General features: G+C 30.8%; 1 protein-coding gene and 1 long non-coding RNA gene across 2 annotated transcripts; both read left to right on the top strand.

Annotated features, from left to right (window-relative positions):
- Nucleotides 1–6,328: 6,328 nt before the first annotated feature.
- Nucleotides 6,329–9,494, top strand: LOC11426443 (uncharacterized). The gene is made up of 2 exons (XR_003012161.2): nt 6,329–6,609; nt 9,299–9,494. It is a non-coding gene; the product is annotated as an uncharacterized lncRNA (long non-coding RNA).
- A 1,654-nt stretch (nt 9,495–11,148) lies between these two features.
- On the top strand, nt 11,149–18,248 carry LOC11415700 (ATPase family AAA domain-containing protein 3C). The gene is made up of 8 exons (XM_003611979.3): nt 11,149–11,433; nt 11,569–11,664; nt 12,371–12,481; nt 13,114–13,423; nt 14,196–14,286; nt 15,917–16,259; nt 16,865–17,013; nt 17,380–18,248. Exons 1-8 carry the CDS (start codon nt 11,149–11,151, stop codon nt 17,885–17,887), a joined length of 1,893 nt encoding a protein of 630 aa, XP_003612027.1. The 3' UTR covers nt 17,888–18,248.
- Nucleotides 18,249–18,769: the final 521 nt, after the last annotated feature.

The raw sequence follows: 18,769 nt of genomic DNA, 5'->3' as shown, positions 1-18,769 counted from the left end.
TGTGGACTCAAGTATTTTGTTTCCCTTCTAACGTTGTCTGTAAAAGGATAACCATAACATTGGTTGATGGGTACTTGATGAATCATGCTGAGGGATATGAGTGTCCTAGATGGGATTTGTCCCTCCTCATAAACAGGAGATATATCTTTAGGCCTCTTGATGAAATATGACTGTAAAATTGCATGGTTATGCCGAACTAAGTCAATATGAGATATTGGACTTATTCGTTATTCAGTATATTTCGGAATCAAGAAATATAAACATTGATCTATACAAAGGTGACAATATCTATGCATTGGGATCAATAAAGATATCGAGACAAAGGAGTAATTGTACACATAATTATTATCATGGAAAATGTTTCGTCAGATCACTTGACATTCTTGTCACTTGGGTAGCAATGATGTGTTGTTAGATAACGCTCATTATTTATAGTAATAAATATTAGATTTAATATTATTACCAACGTGACTAGAACCTATAGGGTCACACACAAAGAACAATCAAAATAGAAATATATAAGTATGACTTATATAAGGATGCGTTTAGTAAATAACGTTAATTAGTTAGCAGAATTAGTAAACATGTTATTGGGCTTACTGAAGCCCAATAGTGGCATTGCAGAGCACACAAGGAGTTCTATAAATAGAACCCTATTGCTGAAGTTTGAGGTTGCACGTTTTTGAGAAACCTTAGCTCTCTGAAACTTCTGATTCCTTGGCTAGCAACGAGTTTTGGAGGAGCACTGTTCGTTTGGACTTGCTAGAGGCTTTGCTGCTTGCTGCTTGCTTTGTTGTGATCGTGATTCCAGTTTCCAGCTTTCAGATTCCACACTTCGAGGTAACAATCGGATCACTTATTCATGTGTAATTCGTAATGATCCAAGGAAAGAAAATCGAAAATTTTATCCGCTGCTTATTCTGTTTTGAATTCGATTTTCCTTCAGTGGTAAGGTTTTGACACAATTGTTAATTTACCTTCTGGTACTGTAGTTGAAAAATTGATGCATGTGGGTTATTTTAGTTTTTGTGAGTAATCCTAAAGCTGTAACAGTTTTCATATTTGGTTAATTTTTTCCTATATCATCGATCATTGAAAAATTGGTGAAAATTTGTTTTGGTCACATCATTGAGGTCAAGAAAGTTGATGATACAGAATTTTGTGCATTTAAGTTCACGTTGATTTCATGATACAAAAATTGATCAGATAGAAATATGTTAGATTCTTTCGATATGAGAATGAACAAAGGGAATAAAATTAAATGATGTATTATTGTATTTCCATATAGGACTTTCAATGTCAAAGGATTATGACTACATTAAGGATCTCAAAAATGATTTGGACATTTGAAAAATAAGATTTTGAGTGCTGGATTCTTGGATTGTGACTGGTAGTAATGAGAATCAAAGGACTCCAAATCCTATTTTCCGAATGTCCAAATCATATTTGTTTTATTTGTTTTTGTATTTCTATTTTTATGTGTGGATTATTGGATTGGACATTAAGGTTTTTTTTGCTTCTGGTACAAAGGTGTAGAAGTATGACAAGTTAACTGACATTGTTACTCATGAATTTCGCTTTAAGTTATTTAAGGAAATTCAAGATGGAAAGTTCAAAACTGATGTTTTATATTGCATAGTTATGTGCTTTAATTTATTTACGTGTTTTCTCCGATTATAATGTTCTTATAGATGTAATTTTTTTTAAGAAATCATTGTGATTCTTCATTAGATTGTCATTTATGAACGACAGCAATTTCTTAGGAAAATGCAGCTATTTCCCTTAATTTGCTCATTTCTCCTTTATAACAAAGATTTTTCTATTTTAATCCCTAAAAAAAAACAAAGTTTTTTTTTTAAATACAATAAAAGTGATTTATTTAGAATATCCGAGTTTGTGCAATATTCATTAATTTGCACTTTTTTTTTGAACAAATTTTTTACAAGATACGTTATTCAACCCGTGCGAAGCACGGGTTTGTAACTAGTTATAAGAAAAATAACAAAATTAAGAATTTGGGATTAGTTGGTGATAGGATTTATATCTTCTCATGTGTTGGTGATATCACCATTAAAATTCACTAAATTTTCTACAATTTTAAACATATACAAATAGGACTTTAGTTTTTTGTTTTGGGTTTCTCATATATAGGTTAGTAGTTACCCCTTAAAGGTAATCCTTTTTGCAGCAATGTGAGACATTAAAAGTGGACACCTCTTATAATCTATTCGAGCATTAATTCATCTTGAGATTATAGTCATTGTCTTAGACCCAACCCTATTGATACATAATTTTTAGTTTTAATGATTTTTTTTTTTTTTAAATAAGTTAAATTAGTCCACTTAAATTGACACCGAAAGAATTGAACTTGAGACTTTAAAAATGAACATACTCTCAGACCCTAAATCAACACCATCAAACCAATCCAAATCAGTTTTAATGATAAGATTATCGACATATCTTCCTTACATTTGATTCCAAGTCCAAAAATGTTAACCTTTTGGGACGGATAAAGGCATCCTATGGGCATATCTAGTAAAGAAATCATTCATCCATATTCTATAATTGACTTGTCATCATAATGACTTTTAGAAAACTAACTTCAACAACTTTGTAATTTCATTTCTCAATTTCTATTGGATGCATCTAAAAGCCACCATATCATGTTGAGAATCAAATCAATTTTTCAACTATTAATTGAAATGAGAAATTACATTGTAATGGAATATACCGTTAAAATTTTATATTTTATTCAAGTGAAATGTTAAGCTTGTCAATATTAGTATTCTTAATTAATGTTGGGAGAGAAAGAAAGTGTGATATAATGTGATCGTAAACGAGAGAGATAAAAAAAATCTGACGTTGAATGAGTGTTACGAAATAATAATTGTTTGAATAACACTCTTGATTTAAAAAGTTGAGTTCAACTTGCCATTGGCAAATGAAGGAATATGTTGACTTAAAATAGCAAGATTAATTCTCTTAAAAGTATGAGCTATTAGGTGGAGGCAGACAAAGATTTTATTTCATAAGAAAAACAATTAAGGGTGTGTCCTAATTTGGTTAAAATTCTGCCCTTCCACTACTTGTTGTCCATTGTCCTGATTCGTGTCGAGGAAAGGAGAACAAATCATTTCATTTTCGACCCTTTTTTATTTATTATATATAATATATTCATTCTATAAGATTAACCAATAACCCCGCCAACATTATTGTTCTTCCTAACTATATGGAGTTAGCTTGTTCATCTCTTTGCCATAACCAACCTCGACCAAAATACTGCTGGTGGATTCAAACATGTAACTTTCATTTAACGTTTGTTTATAAATTAAATAAGTTTTATAAAAAAAATAAAATTAAAACAAGTTATTTAGTATAAAATAATAATTAAACACATTAATGCATGAGATTCAAATTTGTTGGAATGAAGGCCTTAGAGATATTATTTATTACACAGATTCCATGCATACTATTCACCTAGTGCAGTATGCTGATGTTTCCACTCGCCACTGTAGAAATGAGATAACTATTATTAGAAAGTACATGACTAAAGATTGGACTTTTCAACTATGTCACACTCTCAAGGAGGGTAATATATGTGATTTCATAGCCAAGCTTGAAACAAGGTCTAATAGTGACTTATTGATCGTGCTTAACCCGCCAACTGAGCTTCGTTTATTGCTTACGGCAGACAGTATGGATGTTGTTTATCATCACGGCTAGTAGTCTCTTTTTTCTTTTTGTTTTTGCTTTGACTTTTTCTCATGTGACAAAAAAAAAAGTGATTTTTTAGATAAAATATGGCACTGTAGAGATTATTTTTTTAATAAATTTTTACGTAAAACAAAGGCTGGTTTATGCGATTGCTTAATGAAAATAGGCTTTTATCATTGAATATTTGATAATGAAAAACTAAACAGATAAACAAGGGGTCCGTTTGTTTGTCAAAAAAAAAAACAAGGGGTCCGTTTGTTATATCTTTTTTTAAAATAGATTTTGTAGTGTAATATGTTTTTGTTATAATTTTTTTAACAAAGAAATTTTTTAGGAAAGTTTCAAATGAAAAATTCATTTGAATAGTTTATCTTAAAATGTCATTCTAAGTATTTCATCAGTTTGTTATAATTTTTTTTAGATACTAAATTTTGAAAAAATCTCTAAAAAAAAACTATTTCAAATAGCTTTTCATAAAAATCATTTTTGAAAAATATCATTTTGAAAAAATATGCGATTTTTCCTATGTAAAATCTCAAACAATAATATTTAAATTAGTGAATGTCAAAATCTCTTTTTAAACTTATACTAAATGAATTTGAAATAATTTCTACTATTTTTGACTAAATTTCCAAAAAAATCTTTTTAAAAATACAAAGAAAAATCTATTTTCTTAGAATCTTAAACAAACGGGCTCAAGATCTCTTGTCGAAAAAAAGAGTTCAGGACTCACATCCTCTTGAATTTATCTTAGTTGATAGGGACAATGCATAATATATGCAAGGTCAGAATATCAAACCTTCACAACAAAAAAAAAAAGAGTCAAGTATCTACAAGAACCGAAAATTAATAACAATACTAATAATAGTAGTAAAGAGTGTGGGCAAGATTATTGAATAATTTAGAAGCATAATTAACAAATAAGTGACAAGTTGTACCCAAAAAAAAAAACAAAAAACAAAAAGTAAGTGACAAGAATAACAAACAGAACAAGAACGTCACTAGTTACTACAATGATTATAAAGCTTGAGTAGCACGGAACACTATTTTATTGCACAGATTATGCCCATTAAGTAGTATAAAAGGTGTTGTACCAAAAAAAAAAGTAGTATAAAAGGTGTTGAATGGTTGGTCACCTCAGTGATATATTCTTGATTCTGGCCATGGCTAATTATAAATTAAGACTTATTGGAGGTAATGGAATTGATGGTACCAAAAGCATCGTATATTTGATAATTACTGGTTTTATACTGATAGTATCTCATTTATTTGTTGACTGAAAGTACAGTATCTCATTATGTTAGACACTAGCCTTAAATGTGAGTAAATAGTGCATCTTTTTAACAAAGAAAATACATTTTTTTTTTAATTTTAAAAATAACTAATTCATAATTTGGAAGATTACTTGTATGCTATGACGCATAGGTACGGGTACGGTACCCGGTACGGATACGATACATAATACGATAAATTTTAAAAAATGAAAGTACGGGTACGTTGATATAAAACATCAGTAAAAGATTTTTCAAGTGAATTACTACCATTGTTGTGGTAAAAACATACTTAGAAAAAAAAATCAATTTTAATTAAAATAATAGTATAATACTATTCATATTTTAATCATGTGTTTAAGAGACTTTTATCATCATGTTGTTTAAGAGATTTATTTATTTTCGGTTCACCTCCTCCATTGTTTTCATAAAAAGCAAGAGAAAGAATTGAAATACAATAAAAAAACAAAATAATTTTATATCTTTTTCATCATCTGTACGTTTTTGTTGCACCAACTACGGCAAATCAACAAAGTAAAAATAGACACAGTTCGATATATACGGTACGAGTACCGTATGCGTACCCGATACTGATACTTCTTTGCTTCAAAGCTTGTATGACAGGTGAGTTATTTGTCATACAAGGTAGTAAGTTGTTTGTTATGGTTTTGTGTAATTTGAACTAGTTAGTTATATGGTTTGTGTTTGTGTGTAAGTACTTACATCATAACCATTGTAATTTATTCCCTTTCATAATCAATAGACATTTTCACAAAGAAAACTCTCTTTTCTCTCATATTCTCTCAAAACTCACTTTCTTAAACTTCAACAAGTCTCAATTATTTCAACATATATCTCAATTAACAGCGAGGAAAGTTAATTTGAATCAAAACACATTTTGTGAACATGTCATTTTCAATTGGTTTTATCATTGTTCATCATTTTACTCCCGCGTCTCAAAAGAATGACCAAATTTAACTATATGCACTATTCGCGTAACATATTTTACTATTAATTATAAAAAACAAATGGTAACATATTACAATGTTCAATATATTGCTTCCAGTATGCCAACTAACAGAAATGGAAATTTCAAGTTGCAATGACATAATGAAAACATAATACTATGAAGGAATATCTTTCCTTAATTAAAACAATTAAAAGTGTTTGATCCTTTGATCTTGATTCTCTTTTTCAACTTGATGTTGTTGTCCTGATTTATCTTTTGCTCCAAATTGAAGATGGATTCACAATGTCTTTGTCATTTTTGGGAAGATATATTCTTCGGCCACCCACTAATCAACACTATGGACTTTTCCTTCTATATATTGATCTCTTTCTCATACCATTTATGACCAAGCATAGAGAAAGAGTAACATTTCTTCTTTAAGCAACCAATATCATTTTATTTTCTCCTCTTGTTCAATAATGGCATCATGGACAGCAAGGCAAAACAAACTATTTGAAGAGGCACTTGCTATATATGATAGGGAAACACCTGACAGGTGGCACAATGTGGCTAAAGTGGTCGGAAAATCTGTTGAGGATGTTAAAAGGCACTATGAGATACTCAAAGAGGATATCAAGCGCATTGAGCGTGGTGAGGTCGCTTATCCTTATTAAGGTATGACATTGCAAAATTTGAGTCTTATATTTGTTTTTAGGTGAAGTTTAACATGGGAAAGATTAATTTTTTTTACCATGGGAAAGTTAGTTTTTAACCATTAAATCAAACCAAGAATACATCCTTACCATACTCCCTCATCACTAGATTTTGTAATTTTATTATTTTAAAACCATTTTTTAAAAACAAAAAATATATTTCGAAATTAAAATAAACATTTAAAAATAAAAAATAAACTTAATTTTGGAAATTAATTTTCCAATTTTTTTTTTGAGCAAGTTTTTTTCAAAAAACTTAATTAAATCTTCGAAAATCATAATTAAATTTTTTGAAAATAAGTTTATTTATATTTTTTAAAATTTTGGAAAATTAATTTCCATATTTTTAATTTTTTTTTTTATATGTTTATTTTAATTTTGAAATATATTTTTTGTTTTAAAAAAATGGTTTTAAAATAATAAAATTACAAAATCTAATGATGAGGGAGTATGGTAAGGATGTGTTCTTGGTTTGATCTAATGGTTAAAAACTAACTTTCCCATGGTGGGAAAAATTAGCCTTTCCCATGCTAAACTTCACCTTGTTTCTATTATCATTCGTAAAAAACAAGTCAAAATTATTTACACTCTTCACATAAAGAATTTAATTTTCATGGAGCAAGATTTGAAATGATAAGAGGTGTATTTCATTGTCAAAAAAAAAAGAGGTGTATTTTAGGGGATGTATTGGATTGTGATTTTAAAAGACTATTCTGACAAAAAAAAGTCTTAAAGATTTTAAAATATTGTGTAGGAATGTATCACTTTCAAGATTTTTATAAAAGACTTTTAAGATTTCAAGGGATTTTAACTCAAAGATTTTTTAAAATTTGAAAGTATTTTATGAGAATTCGGAAGATTTGAATTGACTCTATCAAATGACCACAAAAATACAAAATTACAAGACTGAATGACTAAAGATAATAAAAACTCAAAGGTTTGCATGATAAAGAAATAAATCGATACATTTTTAAATTTTTCAATAACAAAGTGGTTCTAGTTTCATGTCTTCTTAAGTAATATTTTTTCACATCTAAACTATTCTATATACATATTGTTCCGTTTGAACAATAAATTGATAATATTTTTAAGACAATTAAAAACTTCAAATTTGAAATAACTTTTTTTAACAACTAACGAGATATATATATCATTTTTTTACTATTATAAAATTGACTGCTAATATAATAATAATTATTATTATTATTTAATAAAATCAAAAGTTATTCTTTAAAAAGAAAACGTACTGATAATAATATAAACATGTAAGAACAGAAAAATGTATAAAAACGTATTGAAAATGTATAAACATGAACATGTGAGGATATAAACATGATCTTAAAAAAAATGTAAAAAAAAAACGTACTGATAACTATGTAAATGTGATCTTGAGTAAAAAAAAAATGAAATTCTGAAAGAAGAAAAGAAAAACAAAAAAAATAAAATAAAGGATGATATTAACAGTAACACATGTTGATAAGTGAAGTGGGAGAAACAATGAAAGAATATGTAATAGGAGTAAAAAGAGTTTCAAGAAATCTCATGTCTTTGTATGAGATTGTTAGTTTTAAAAATTTTAACAAAAAAGTCTCACAAAATCCATTCTACCAAGTAATCCATTGAAATCTATACATTTTTGAATATCAAGAGACAATTTTTAAGTTGTAAATTTTTTTAATTGAATACCGCCAGATTTTGTTGGACTCTTTAAAAATTCATTAAAATCCTAATTCAATACCACCAAAATTATTTCTAATCTTTTAAAATCTTGATTGAATACCTCAAGATTTTTCTATAACCAAAAAGTCTTTTAAAATCCTTCTAAATCTCAATCTAATACACCCTCCTTAATTTAATCAGAGTTCTTTTGAGATGTACTCATGAAAATACAACAATGTTAAATTTTGAGATAGAGTTTTTTTCATTCATTACGCTCATACTCGACTCGTGATATTAGCCTTTGCAATTATGTAGAAATGATACTTGTTTCATACAAAGAAAAAAAAAGAGTATTATATTGTCCATACATTACAACTAATAATGTGCATAATTAGTTAAAATTGGTTATAATAACTTTACAATCATCAAACTATTATGCTTGATTTAAATGCATAAAAACTTTGGTAAAAAAAAAAACTGAGTTAAATCCTTATATAAAAAGCATGAGATATTAATGCATGTTTAAAATGACTTATTTGAATTTATTTATTGACAAAAACACTTGCGAGATTGTTTAAAGAACTTATAAAAACAACTTATGACATGTTCTTAATTAACTGCTTTCAGCTTATTTTTATAAGTTGTTCAACATAGCCGATGAAAATAGTTTATAACTTGTACGAAAATAATTAACTTTTGTTTTTGACAATTAACTTTATTTTATGTTGTGTTGTAGAAATTGAATCAGACAAATTAACATTTTTTTTTGAAAGAATCAGATAAATTAACATCATTGGTTATAATGATAAATGTAAACTGCTTATGCCATAAGCTCGTTGCAAGTTATTTATTCAAATAAGACCCAAATTATTGACATGGTATTTTTTTCTACGTGTGTCCTTGGTTATTAATCCCTCCAATGATATTTTTATTTTTAACTCAGTGCACCGCTTACAAAGTCTTCTACTAATATGTTGTGTAATGCTTGTCAGGTTCATGATTCTTTAGAATCCAAGATTTGCGACATCTTCTGTGACCGTGTTGTCCTAATTAATTAGCCAAAAAAATTTATCTCCAACAGTGATTCGTAAAGGAATTCACTTTCCATGTAAACCAAGTTATTTCAAGGTTGTGTTGTCAAATGTATATATCACCTACGTGAAATAAAATTGTTAAGTTATTTTCCAATGTTTGCCGTATTATATCAATTTTTTGTTTTTGACTCATTGTCGTAATATATCATTATAAAACTGTGGGTGTACATACAGTGTTGTTGCATGTATCCGTGGTTCGAGTGAAATGAAGAACTGTGTTCAATTTGTCTTGAGACGCACATATTCGATGCTGTACGTGTGTGGTTTGATTTGATAGAGAAGGATATATAGTAAACAAAATAAACTATTGTTATATTTTAGAAACACTATTTTCATGCTTGGCAAATAGAGAGAGGAAAAACAAATGTTGAATAATTCAAATGTTTTTTTTTTTTTTTTACTAAAGGCGAAGTTAAGTCATTTCGTTTATAATTAGAGAGTGCAAAATAACAGCTACAATGTTAAAGATATGGGAGCTAATATGATATAAGGAAGCTCTAGCAAAACTATGATGTTCCTTATTTGCTTGCCTACAAATATACGACACTATAAAGTCAGATCTATTTGCAAAAGACTCTTACATTGAGAGAATCACCAAATTCATTTTGGGGAATATTGGTGGCAACAAGTGCATCGTATATAGATTTTCAATTTCAAATCGAACAACACGCATTTCGTTTGATATGCCACCTTGATAGCTACCAACAAGCCTATGGGTTCAGCTTCCAGAACCATGGTGGAGTAATAATAATCTTATTTGCCAAGCATGAGTGATCCAAAGAGTCTCTAAAACACATATTGTATTCCATGATTGGATTAAAAGAGAGTGCGTCAACATTACATTTGACAGTACCCACATATGATTTTGCTCAAAATATGAGAGGTATCCGCATTGCGTGTCGGTAACTTTGTGCTTCGCATACAATTCTATTCATCAAGTGTATCATTTGCTCGAGTAATAATGAAGCATGAGGAGTTATTGGTGACTTCCAAAGCTTAGAGTTACAATTCTTCCATAAGCTCCAAGGAAACATATCTACCAAAGATTGCTGTTGCGGCGCCAACCTGTTCAACAAATGAAAAATCATAGTAGAAAAGTTATTTGTTGTTAGGAGGAGCTCTTGGACAAGGGAGTGTAGACCAATTTTTTTCCAACATTTAGCTGCCTTGGAGCAGACGAAGAACACATGTGTCTTGCCAAAAGGTCATAAAATACGTCACAAGTTAATACCACCAAATCAACCTAAATGGATATCAGTCACCTTTTTAATCTATTTTAAAATATTATATAACTTCTTTAATTTATAAATGATAAATAAGTGTTTCTCCACCTTTCTTTTATAAAATCCAATTCCTAAACGTAGCATAAAACATTGAGTATATGGATCCATCACATTTAACATTAATTGTTTTTGTCAAAAAGAAAAAACATTAATTGTTTTTTTTTTTTAGGAAACATTTAACATTATTTTTTAAAGTCCAATTCCTAAACATAGACTAATTTAATTTTATAGTTAAATATGTTTCTGATGTTTACGCATTTACCCTTAGAAACAGAGTGAACAGTGGAATACTCGAGAGGGTCCAATGGGCTTTTACTCCATTTTCGTGTTCTAAACGACAAAGCATTTGAATTGCTCTTCAAGCAAGTCTTTTTACTTCTCTCTCTTCTTCTTCTTCCGCTAAAACCCTAACAGAGGGTTTAACCTCGCGCCATGATCTGAACCTCCATTTCCAACACCAAAACAATGTCCGCCGCTAAATTAACCTCATGCCTCGCCGCAGCCACCGCCGCCGCAGCGGCTTCAATCTCCTCGCAATCCAATCCTGCTTACTCCGAATCTTTCTTCCGTTTCCCCTTTTTCTCTTCTTCACCTTCCAATTCACCTCCGCCAACGGACCAATCATCTGATAAAAAATCGGATTCACCGCCGCCGGCGGAAGAACCTAATAAGTCCGGTTTTGATCCTGAATCGTTAGAAAGAGCTGCTAAAGCTCTCCGTGAAATCAACAGTTCTCCTCACGCTAAAAAGGTTTTTTAATTTTTTTAAAAATTAATTTGCATATTTTTGTTATAATCTATTCTAAACAACAAATAATGTGCGTTTATTGCATTGGAAATGGTTATTTTTATTATTGTTGTGATGTATTTTGGTTTTGTATTTCAGGTGTTTGATTTAATGCGTAAACAAGAACAATCTCGTCTTGCTGAGTTAGATGCTGAAAAAGTTAATTATGAACTTATTCAGACTCAAGGAGATATTGTAAGCTATCATTTATTTGAAGATTATTTCAAGTTGTTTTCTAATTGCTCGTGAATTGTTCGGGTCTGTTTGGATTGGCTTATTTGAACTCGTGCTTATCTACTGACATAAGTTTTGTGGAGAACTTATGGAAACAACTTATGACATTGTTCATAAGCTGTTTTCGTGTTGTTTACGTATAAGTTCTCCAAGATAGCTAATACGGAAACAATTTAACTTTATTTTATCTTTTGTTATAGAAATAGTTTATAAAGCTGCAAATAAGTTTTGCTTATCCAAACAGGGTCATAGTCACCTCACTTCTATTTTGCTTTAGATTTTCACTACAAAAGACTGTGTATGTAGTGTTCACTACTAAAGTTTTCAACATAGTGAGAAACTAGCTCAAGCTAAAATTAAAGACTCGGTATAGTCATGTTTAAAGTTTGGTCAGAATTCAACAGAAAACTAGCAAATGGGGAGAGTAGTTCTCACCGACAACTTTGTAAATTTTTTAGTTCCTTTCTATTTTTTCTGTTTCAAACCAAGCTATCCTTGTATTTTGTTATCATTAAATTTATCATCATCATCCTCCCCCTATGCCATAAGTGCAATAACAAATTGACAATGATCAGATGATATTGGAAATTATAGTGTACAATGATCAATGTTTAAAGCTTTTAAAAATTTTATTTTGTTTTATTGTGCCAAATCTATTTCATTGCAGGATAGGTTGCGTAAAATGGCTGAAGAACAACGAAATCTAATACAAGAGCAGAACCAGAGGCAGGCTCAGGTGTTACGATTTGAAGATGAATTGGCAAGGAAAAGAATGCAGGTGCAGGCTGAATTAACAGCAATATACTCCTTTTTATTGAAAAAGTGAATTTTGAAAGTTCTGACATTCAATTAACATTAGAGTTTAGAGACATTGTTCTTCCATGGCAAGAAGTCATTATAGTTTTAACAATGTTGGATGTCATTGTTGTTAGAAAATATACGCAAAATCATGCTGAGCTTGATCTTATCATATGGTTTCTGAATTATGTTTTCATTTCTTTATTGCTCTTTTGGTTTATTTTTTTATTTTTTAATTGTCATAGAAACATACCATCTTAAATTTTGTTTTAGAAACATCTATAGTATAAACTTAGTTCATGGTTCTTTGACAATTGCTGAAATTTATCTCCTTTCTTTTCTTGGCTTTCAAAACACTGTAGTAGTTGAGTTTATGATGAAAATTTCCTTTAGTAGTCAAACTGCGGGGACAATTCCTGAAATTTATCCACTTTCTTTTCTGGGTGTTCAGAACACTTAGTTAAATGATTTATGGTGATATTTTCATAGAGTAATCTAACTGTGGGTAAATCTTTGAGTGTTCAGTGCCCTATGCAAATTAAGCTTCTCTATTGTTATACTAAAATCTTTAACTTAAAATTATTATCCTTATCCATAACTTTCCATTTGCAGACAGATCATGAAGATCAAAGGCGACATAATGTTGAGTTGGTCCAGATGCAAGAGAAGTCTTTTGTACGAAAGGAGCAGGCAAGAAAGGATTCCGAAGAACAGATGCAAGCTCAGAAACTTCTGACTGAGCAAAAGAAAGCGGAAATAGACAAAGAAACCATTAGAGCTAAGGAAAAGGCAAATGCTGAAAAACGAATCCGTTTAAAGGTATTGACAGAGGAGCAAAACAGGAGAGAGCTTAAAGACAAACTGCAGGGGGAAACAGATAAATGGATTGCTGCAATTAATGCTACTTTTAGTCATATTGAAGGTATGCCAACTGATAAAAACATCCTTTTGAGAAACCAAAACTCATGACACCACTCACGTCCTTCCATGTTTGCGTCTACATCCTTTTTAGCATAATGTTCGCTGGAAATTATAGCAACGTGTAATGTTGCATATCTTCTGTTTGTATAGGAAAAGTCTTGCTGGTAATATTTACTAAAATTGGCAATTCTCTGACTTTAAATAAGATTTAATCAATACAACCTGGGTTTATAAGCTTGCTTTTGTACAAGCTTATCATTTGATTTGTCAAGTTCATGATTGTTTGACTAGCAGGACTTGTGGTTGCTTGGTATTATAGCTCCCATGCCACTTACAAACCATATTTGTTTTTGAGTTTTGGTTTCTTTCGTTGCCTAGGCGTTGCTAGTTGTTACATGCTTGCAAAGTTAAAATGTTGTTGGCTTTCATTATTTCATCTCATAAATCAACTTTGTGCTTCTAACCTCGTTGTGTATCAACTATTTTCACTGAGAGTAGATGACGGCTGCTTGCACTTTTATTTGGGAAATTATATCAGACTACAAATTTGTTGGTATAAATGTTGTCTCTACTAGAGTTGCGAAATAGCAGTTATAACGATGCTAAAGCACTATAGCATAATTTTAACAAACCGTTGTTTTTATGCGATATGTGATTTAGTACACAGTGTTGTCAAATGGTGGCTCTAGTAGCAAAATAACACCATAGCCTAGCAGAATTTGAACAAACTGCTATTCTCCGCGATTGATGACACCACTCTCTACTAAATGCAGGTGGTCTAAGGATATTATTGACCGATAGGGACAAATTGCTTATGACTGTTGGTGGAGCTACTGCATTAGCTGCAGGAGTATATACGACGAGGTACACATGTTTCTTTTCCTCTTGGTGCATTTCATTTTGAACTTGATAACATCATCACTGAGTTTGAAAGTCTGTTGGCAGTAAGTTTTATGTTTACCTTCTGGCAAACATTACACTTGTTATGTTAATAAGTACAATCATGTCGATGAACTTCCATTGAATGTCTTTTGTAGTAGTTGGCCTGATTGCAAAATAGTTGTACCTAGAGTGCGTAATAGCGGTTTTATGGTGTTGTTGAATACTAAGCAAATGCAGGGCCGTTCCTAGTGTTTAAGGGGCCTTAGGCATAGTTCGAAAAAATGGGCCCTTACATAATACATCATAAACTTTTTTAGTTTCTTGTTATGATTTTACTAACGCTTCATTTTCTTTTCCTTCGCTTTTCACTATAAGATAACAGCTTTTTTAGGCAACATCTTCAAATAAATCATATACTCCATAGAAACCAAAACTAAACAAAACTAAACAGATACAATAGCTTCTCCGAAGTAGACTGAAATTTTAGCACCTAAATAATAGACACTGAATTTTTGACATCTAATGATAGTAAAACCAAAAAAATAAAAGTATATCAACACGTAATTAATTAAATTTTAGACATTTGGATACAAAATTCTCCAATGCTAAACACATAACAACAATAATACTTGATAAACAAAATTAGTGTTAAATTTTTTAGAGTAATCTAAGATACAATAACTCATTTGTTATACTACAAATAAATCATTCATCTTTTTATATGCTATAAGTACCAAGTCTATATTACTATATTGATATAATTAATGTATTTTGGATACTTTCAAGGCAAGATTAAGATTAATTTCTCCAGTAGGTCCATTTTCAACTAAAATATAATTTGTTTTGTTATGAAAATTCTCTCAATTTTCTGGATAATAAATATCACATATATTTTTAATATTAGTAAGACACATTATTAGGAACAAAGGGCCCCAAAAAATATAAAAAAAATTCTTGGCATATTATTAGAAACAAAGGGCCAATTTTTTTTGGGAGGGTGTATATAGAAAGCTTTGTTTCATATGGGGTATATATAGCAAATTGCATCAAAAAGGCCAAAACAATAACAGACTGCAACCCAATGTCAATTTTCGGGCCGGCCAATATTTTACTATATAAACCCCCAGAAAACCAATGCTTACTATATACACCCCGGCCAATAAATTTTTTTTAGGGCCCCTACCGGCATGGGCCCTAGGCCGTCGCACTCGTGGCCTATGCCTAGGGCCGGCCCTGAGCAAATGTATTGGGACATAACAGTAACATTCACAACGTCTATGGTCACTACAAGTGCCGAATCAAGGAGTTTAAGTAAGGAAAGAACTAGAAGATAATAATTTCTATGTTGCGCCACAGAAAAGGTTGTCGCTACTTCATAATCCATTTCCCAGGCCCATTATCAACCCTTTCATTCCTAGACCCCATAAAAATGTTTAAAAAACAAAAGTACACATAATATACAGATTTTGCATGCTATGATGCCTCCCCCTCCTCCTCCCTTTTCAATCAATAAACTACTTTAAAACTTGTTTATTTTGAAATATTTGTCATGATTTGTTCACCATTTGCAAATATTATTTAAATATTTATTTTTTACTTTCTATTTCCACAGAGAAGGCGCAAAAGTAACATGGGGATATATTAATCGGATTCTGGGGCAGCCATCATTGATCCGGGAATCATCAATGGCAAAGTTTCCGGGATCAAGGATGATGTCTCAAGCCAAAAATAAAGTTTTAAATTATAGTACCTTGGCCAGGGAAAAAAAGTCTGTTGGGATTCAAAATGGTCTTGGAAATGTAATCTTGCATCCCTCATTGCAGAGAAGAATAGTGCATTTAGCACGGGCAACATCAAACACGAAGGCCCATCAGGCACCGTTTCGTAACATGCTTTTTTATGGGCCTCCTGGGACTGGTAAAACCATGGTTGCAAGGGAAATAGCTAGAAAATCGGTATGATAATTAGTTCTTCTATGCTAAGTGCTGATTTACCTTTCTTCGATAAAAGTGATGATGATTTACTTGTGACTTTTTTTGTTGGATAAGCATTTACATGTGTGACTTGTTAATACTTTTGTATGATCTGTTGAGTTTGTACCGACAAGTTGGCATGAATTCCTGGTAATATGTGATATGAATAAATGGATTAAACTTAATTACTATGATGATCAAATTTTGTTTTATATTGACGCTGCTGCCTACAAATGGATTTGATTTATCTTGTTATCTGTTTCTGCTATTAAGCCATGGACTTCCTTTAGATATATTATTTTAGAACTTGGCTACTCTAAAGTGAAAAAGTCATTTTGGAGGAAAAAGCAAGTAATTATAGCCATTGATAGTAAAATTAATCATATGCATGTAGATAAATTATAAACTAAGAAGTTAATTAAATCTTAACCGTTGATTTTCTATTCATTGACTATATCATCCCACTATTCCCTTTAAAGTGAGGCACTAAATCAATTATATCACGTTTCACTATCAGTACTTTATTTGCAGAAATTGTGGTAAAGTTTGTCTTTAACTACCTTTGACTATTTCAATTTTTCTGCAAGGGTTTGGATTATGCAATGATGACCGGAGGAGATGTTGCACCTCTGGGCCCACAGGCTGTTACCAAAATTCACGAGATATTTGATTGGGCCAAGAAATCTAAAAGAGGCCTGTTGCTTTTTATTGACGAGGCAGATGCTTTCCTTTGCGAGTAAGTCTTGCAGTTAAAATGCATTTTGAATATCAAATTGTAGACGTCTACATGGAATATCTTAATGTTTTTACAACTTATACTTGTTAAGATTGGAATTAATTTGTATTATGATTAATTTTGGTATTTAAAAGCCCGAACCCGAAGTATCTTCAACTTTAGTTATTTGAGAGATTAAAATAAAAATGTAAATCAACAACTTTTGTGAATTTTGTCTGTGTGTATGTTTTTTCCCTGTTGTATGTAACCTAAAAGGATTACAATATTTTCTCCTTATCTGTAGTAACAAGTGGCACTGTAAGTTTTATAATAGTTATAATATTTTCTTGTATTAAAAGTTTTAATGATCATTTTGATTCAATTCAGGCGTAATAGCTCACACATGAGTGAAGCTCAACGAAGTGCCCTAAATGCATTGCTTTTCAGAACTGGTGATCAGTCTAGAGACATAGTACTTGTGCTTGCGACAAACAGACCAGGAGATCTTGATAGTGCAATTACTGATCGTATTGATGAAGTGATTGAATTCCCACTTCCAGGAGAGGAGGAGCGTCTTAAGTTATTGAATCTCTATTTGAACAAGTATCTATGTGATGAAAGTAATGGCTCCAAGGGGGGATTATTTATGAAGAAGCAGCCCCAGCAAATTACCATAAAAGATTTATCAGAAGACGTGCTGAAAGAGGCTGCCAAGAAAACAGAGGGATTTTCTGGCCGTGAGATAGCCAAACTCATGGCCAGCGTCCAAGCTGCTGTCTATGGGCGTCCTGATTGCGCCTTGGATTCTAAGTTGTTTAGAGAAATTGTTGATTACAAGGTGGTGGAACATCATCAGCGGTTAAAACTAGCAGCTGAAGGCGGCCTCCCTGCCTGATCAAACGTAACAACTTATCCGTGGCCCATGAAAGCATATTCTTTTTAAAACATTGCGGAGATGCATTTTGTGAGCCACATAGATAGCAAGTTTTAGCTTTATTAATTATAGCATTGGAGGCTTTAATTAAATGGAAGCATTCCAGCAGAACCTGTTCTTTTCGTGCTATATGGAGCAAGAAGCCAGGTCTTGAGAGCGTAGAAGTCAATTTAACCTGTCTATTAAATCAAATATATAAAAATGCTCACAGTTGTAACTTAAACTTGCATTTTGTTTTGAATTTCAGTTTTGTTAAATTCCAATAAGAATCTACATGAATGATATGTTGAATGATCGTTTATTTTATTTTTTTTAACTTCAACAGACTCGTTTTTTTATAGTACGTAATTATTGTGAATTAACTGTTGTTTTTTACGGTTATAATGTTTGTGTGATGACATAAATTATGATTTAACTTTGATGTACCGTAAAGAAGTTCCACACACATCCTCTCAAAAAATTAAAAAATAGAGTTCCATACTCATCTAATTATTATTATTATTATTATTATTATTACTGGCCTACGTGTTTGTCCTTTTGCTTTTATTTGCATTGAATGATAAAAAAAATTAAGTCAATGTTAAAATTAGAAGAAAAACAAATGTTACACCAAAATATAAGTTTTTTTAATAGTACATGTATTATTGTGAAATTGTTTATATTATTGTCCATCGTTACTATTTTAATGAGATTTGATTATTTTTTTTGATAATTTAATATTATTATAAAAATGATAAAATAACTTAAACAAGCATCTTTTTATGTATTGTCAGGTAAAATTACACGATTGATTCCTTAACTTAATTTAGATAACACTTTCGTCCTTTATTTTATTTTGCCCGA

Source organism: Medicago truncatula, chromosome 5 (genome assembly GCF_003473485.1).
Source record: "Medicago truncatula cultivar Jemalong A17 chromosome 5, MtrunA17r5.0-ANR, whole genome shotgun sequence".
Taxonomy (NCBI): Eukaryota; Viridiplantae; Streptophyta; class Magnoliopsida; order Fabales; family Fabaceae; genus Medicago; species Medicago truncatula.
The sequence above is the reverse complement of the archived record's forward strand: the minus strand, read 5'-3'. Positions and strand labels throughout refer to the sequence as shown.

Bases quoted from the DNA above. Each gene is read 5' to 3' on its own strand.
- LOC11415700 (XM_003611979.3), top strand. From the start codon at position 11,149: ATGTCCGCCGCTAAATTAACCTCATGCCTCGCCGCAGCCACCGCCGCC. The intron at 11,434-11,568 runs GTTTTTTAATTT...TTTGTATTTCAG, and splicing joins GTTCTCCTCACGCTAAAAAG to GTGTTTGATTTAATGCGTAA. The intron at 13,424-14,195 runs GTATGCCAACTG...TACTAAATGCAG, and splicing joins TACTTTTAGTCATATTGAAG to GTGGTCTAAGGATATTATTG.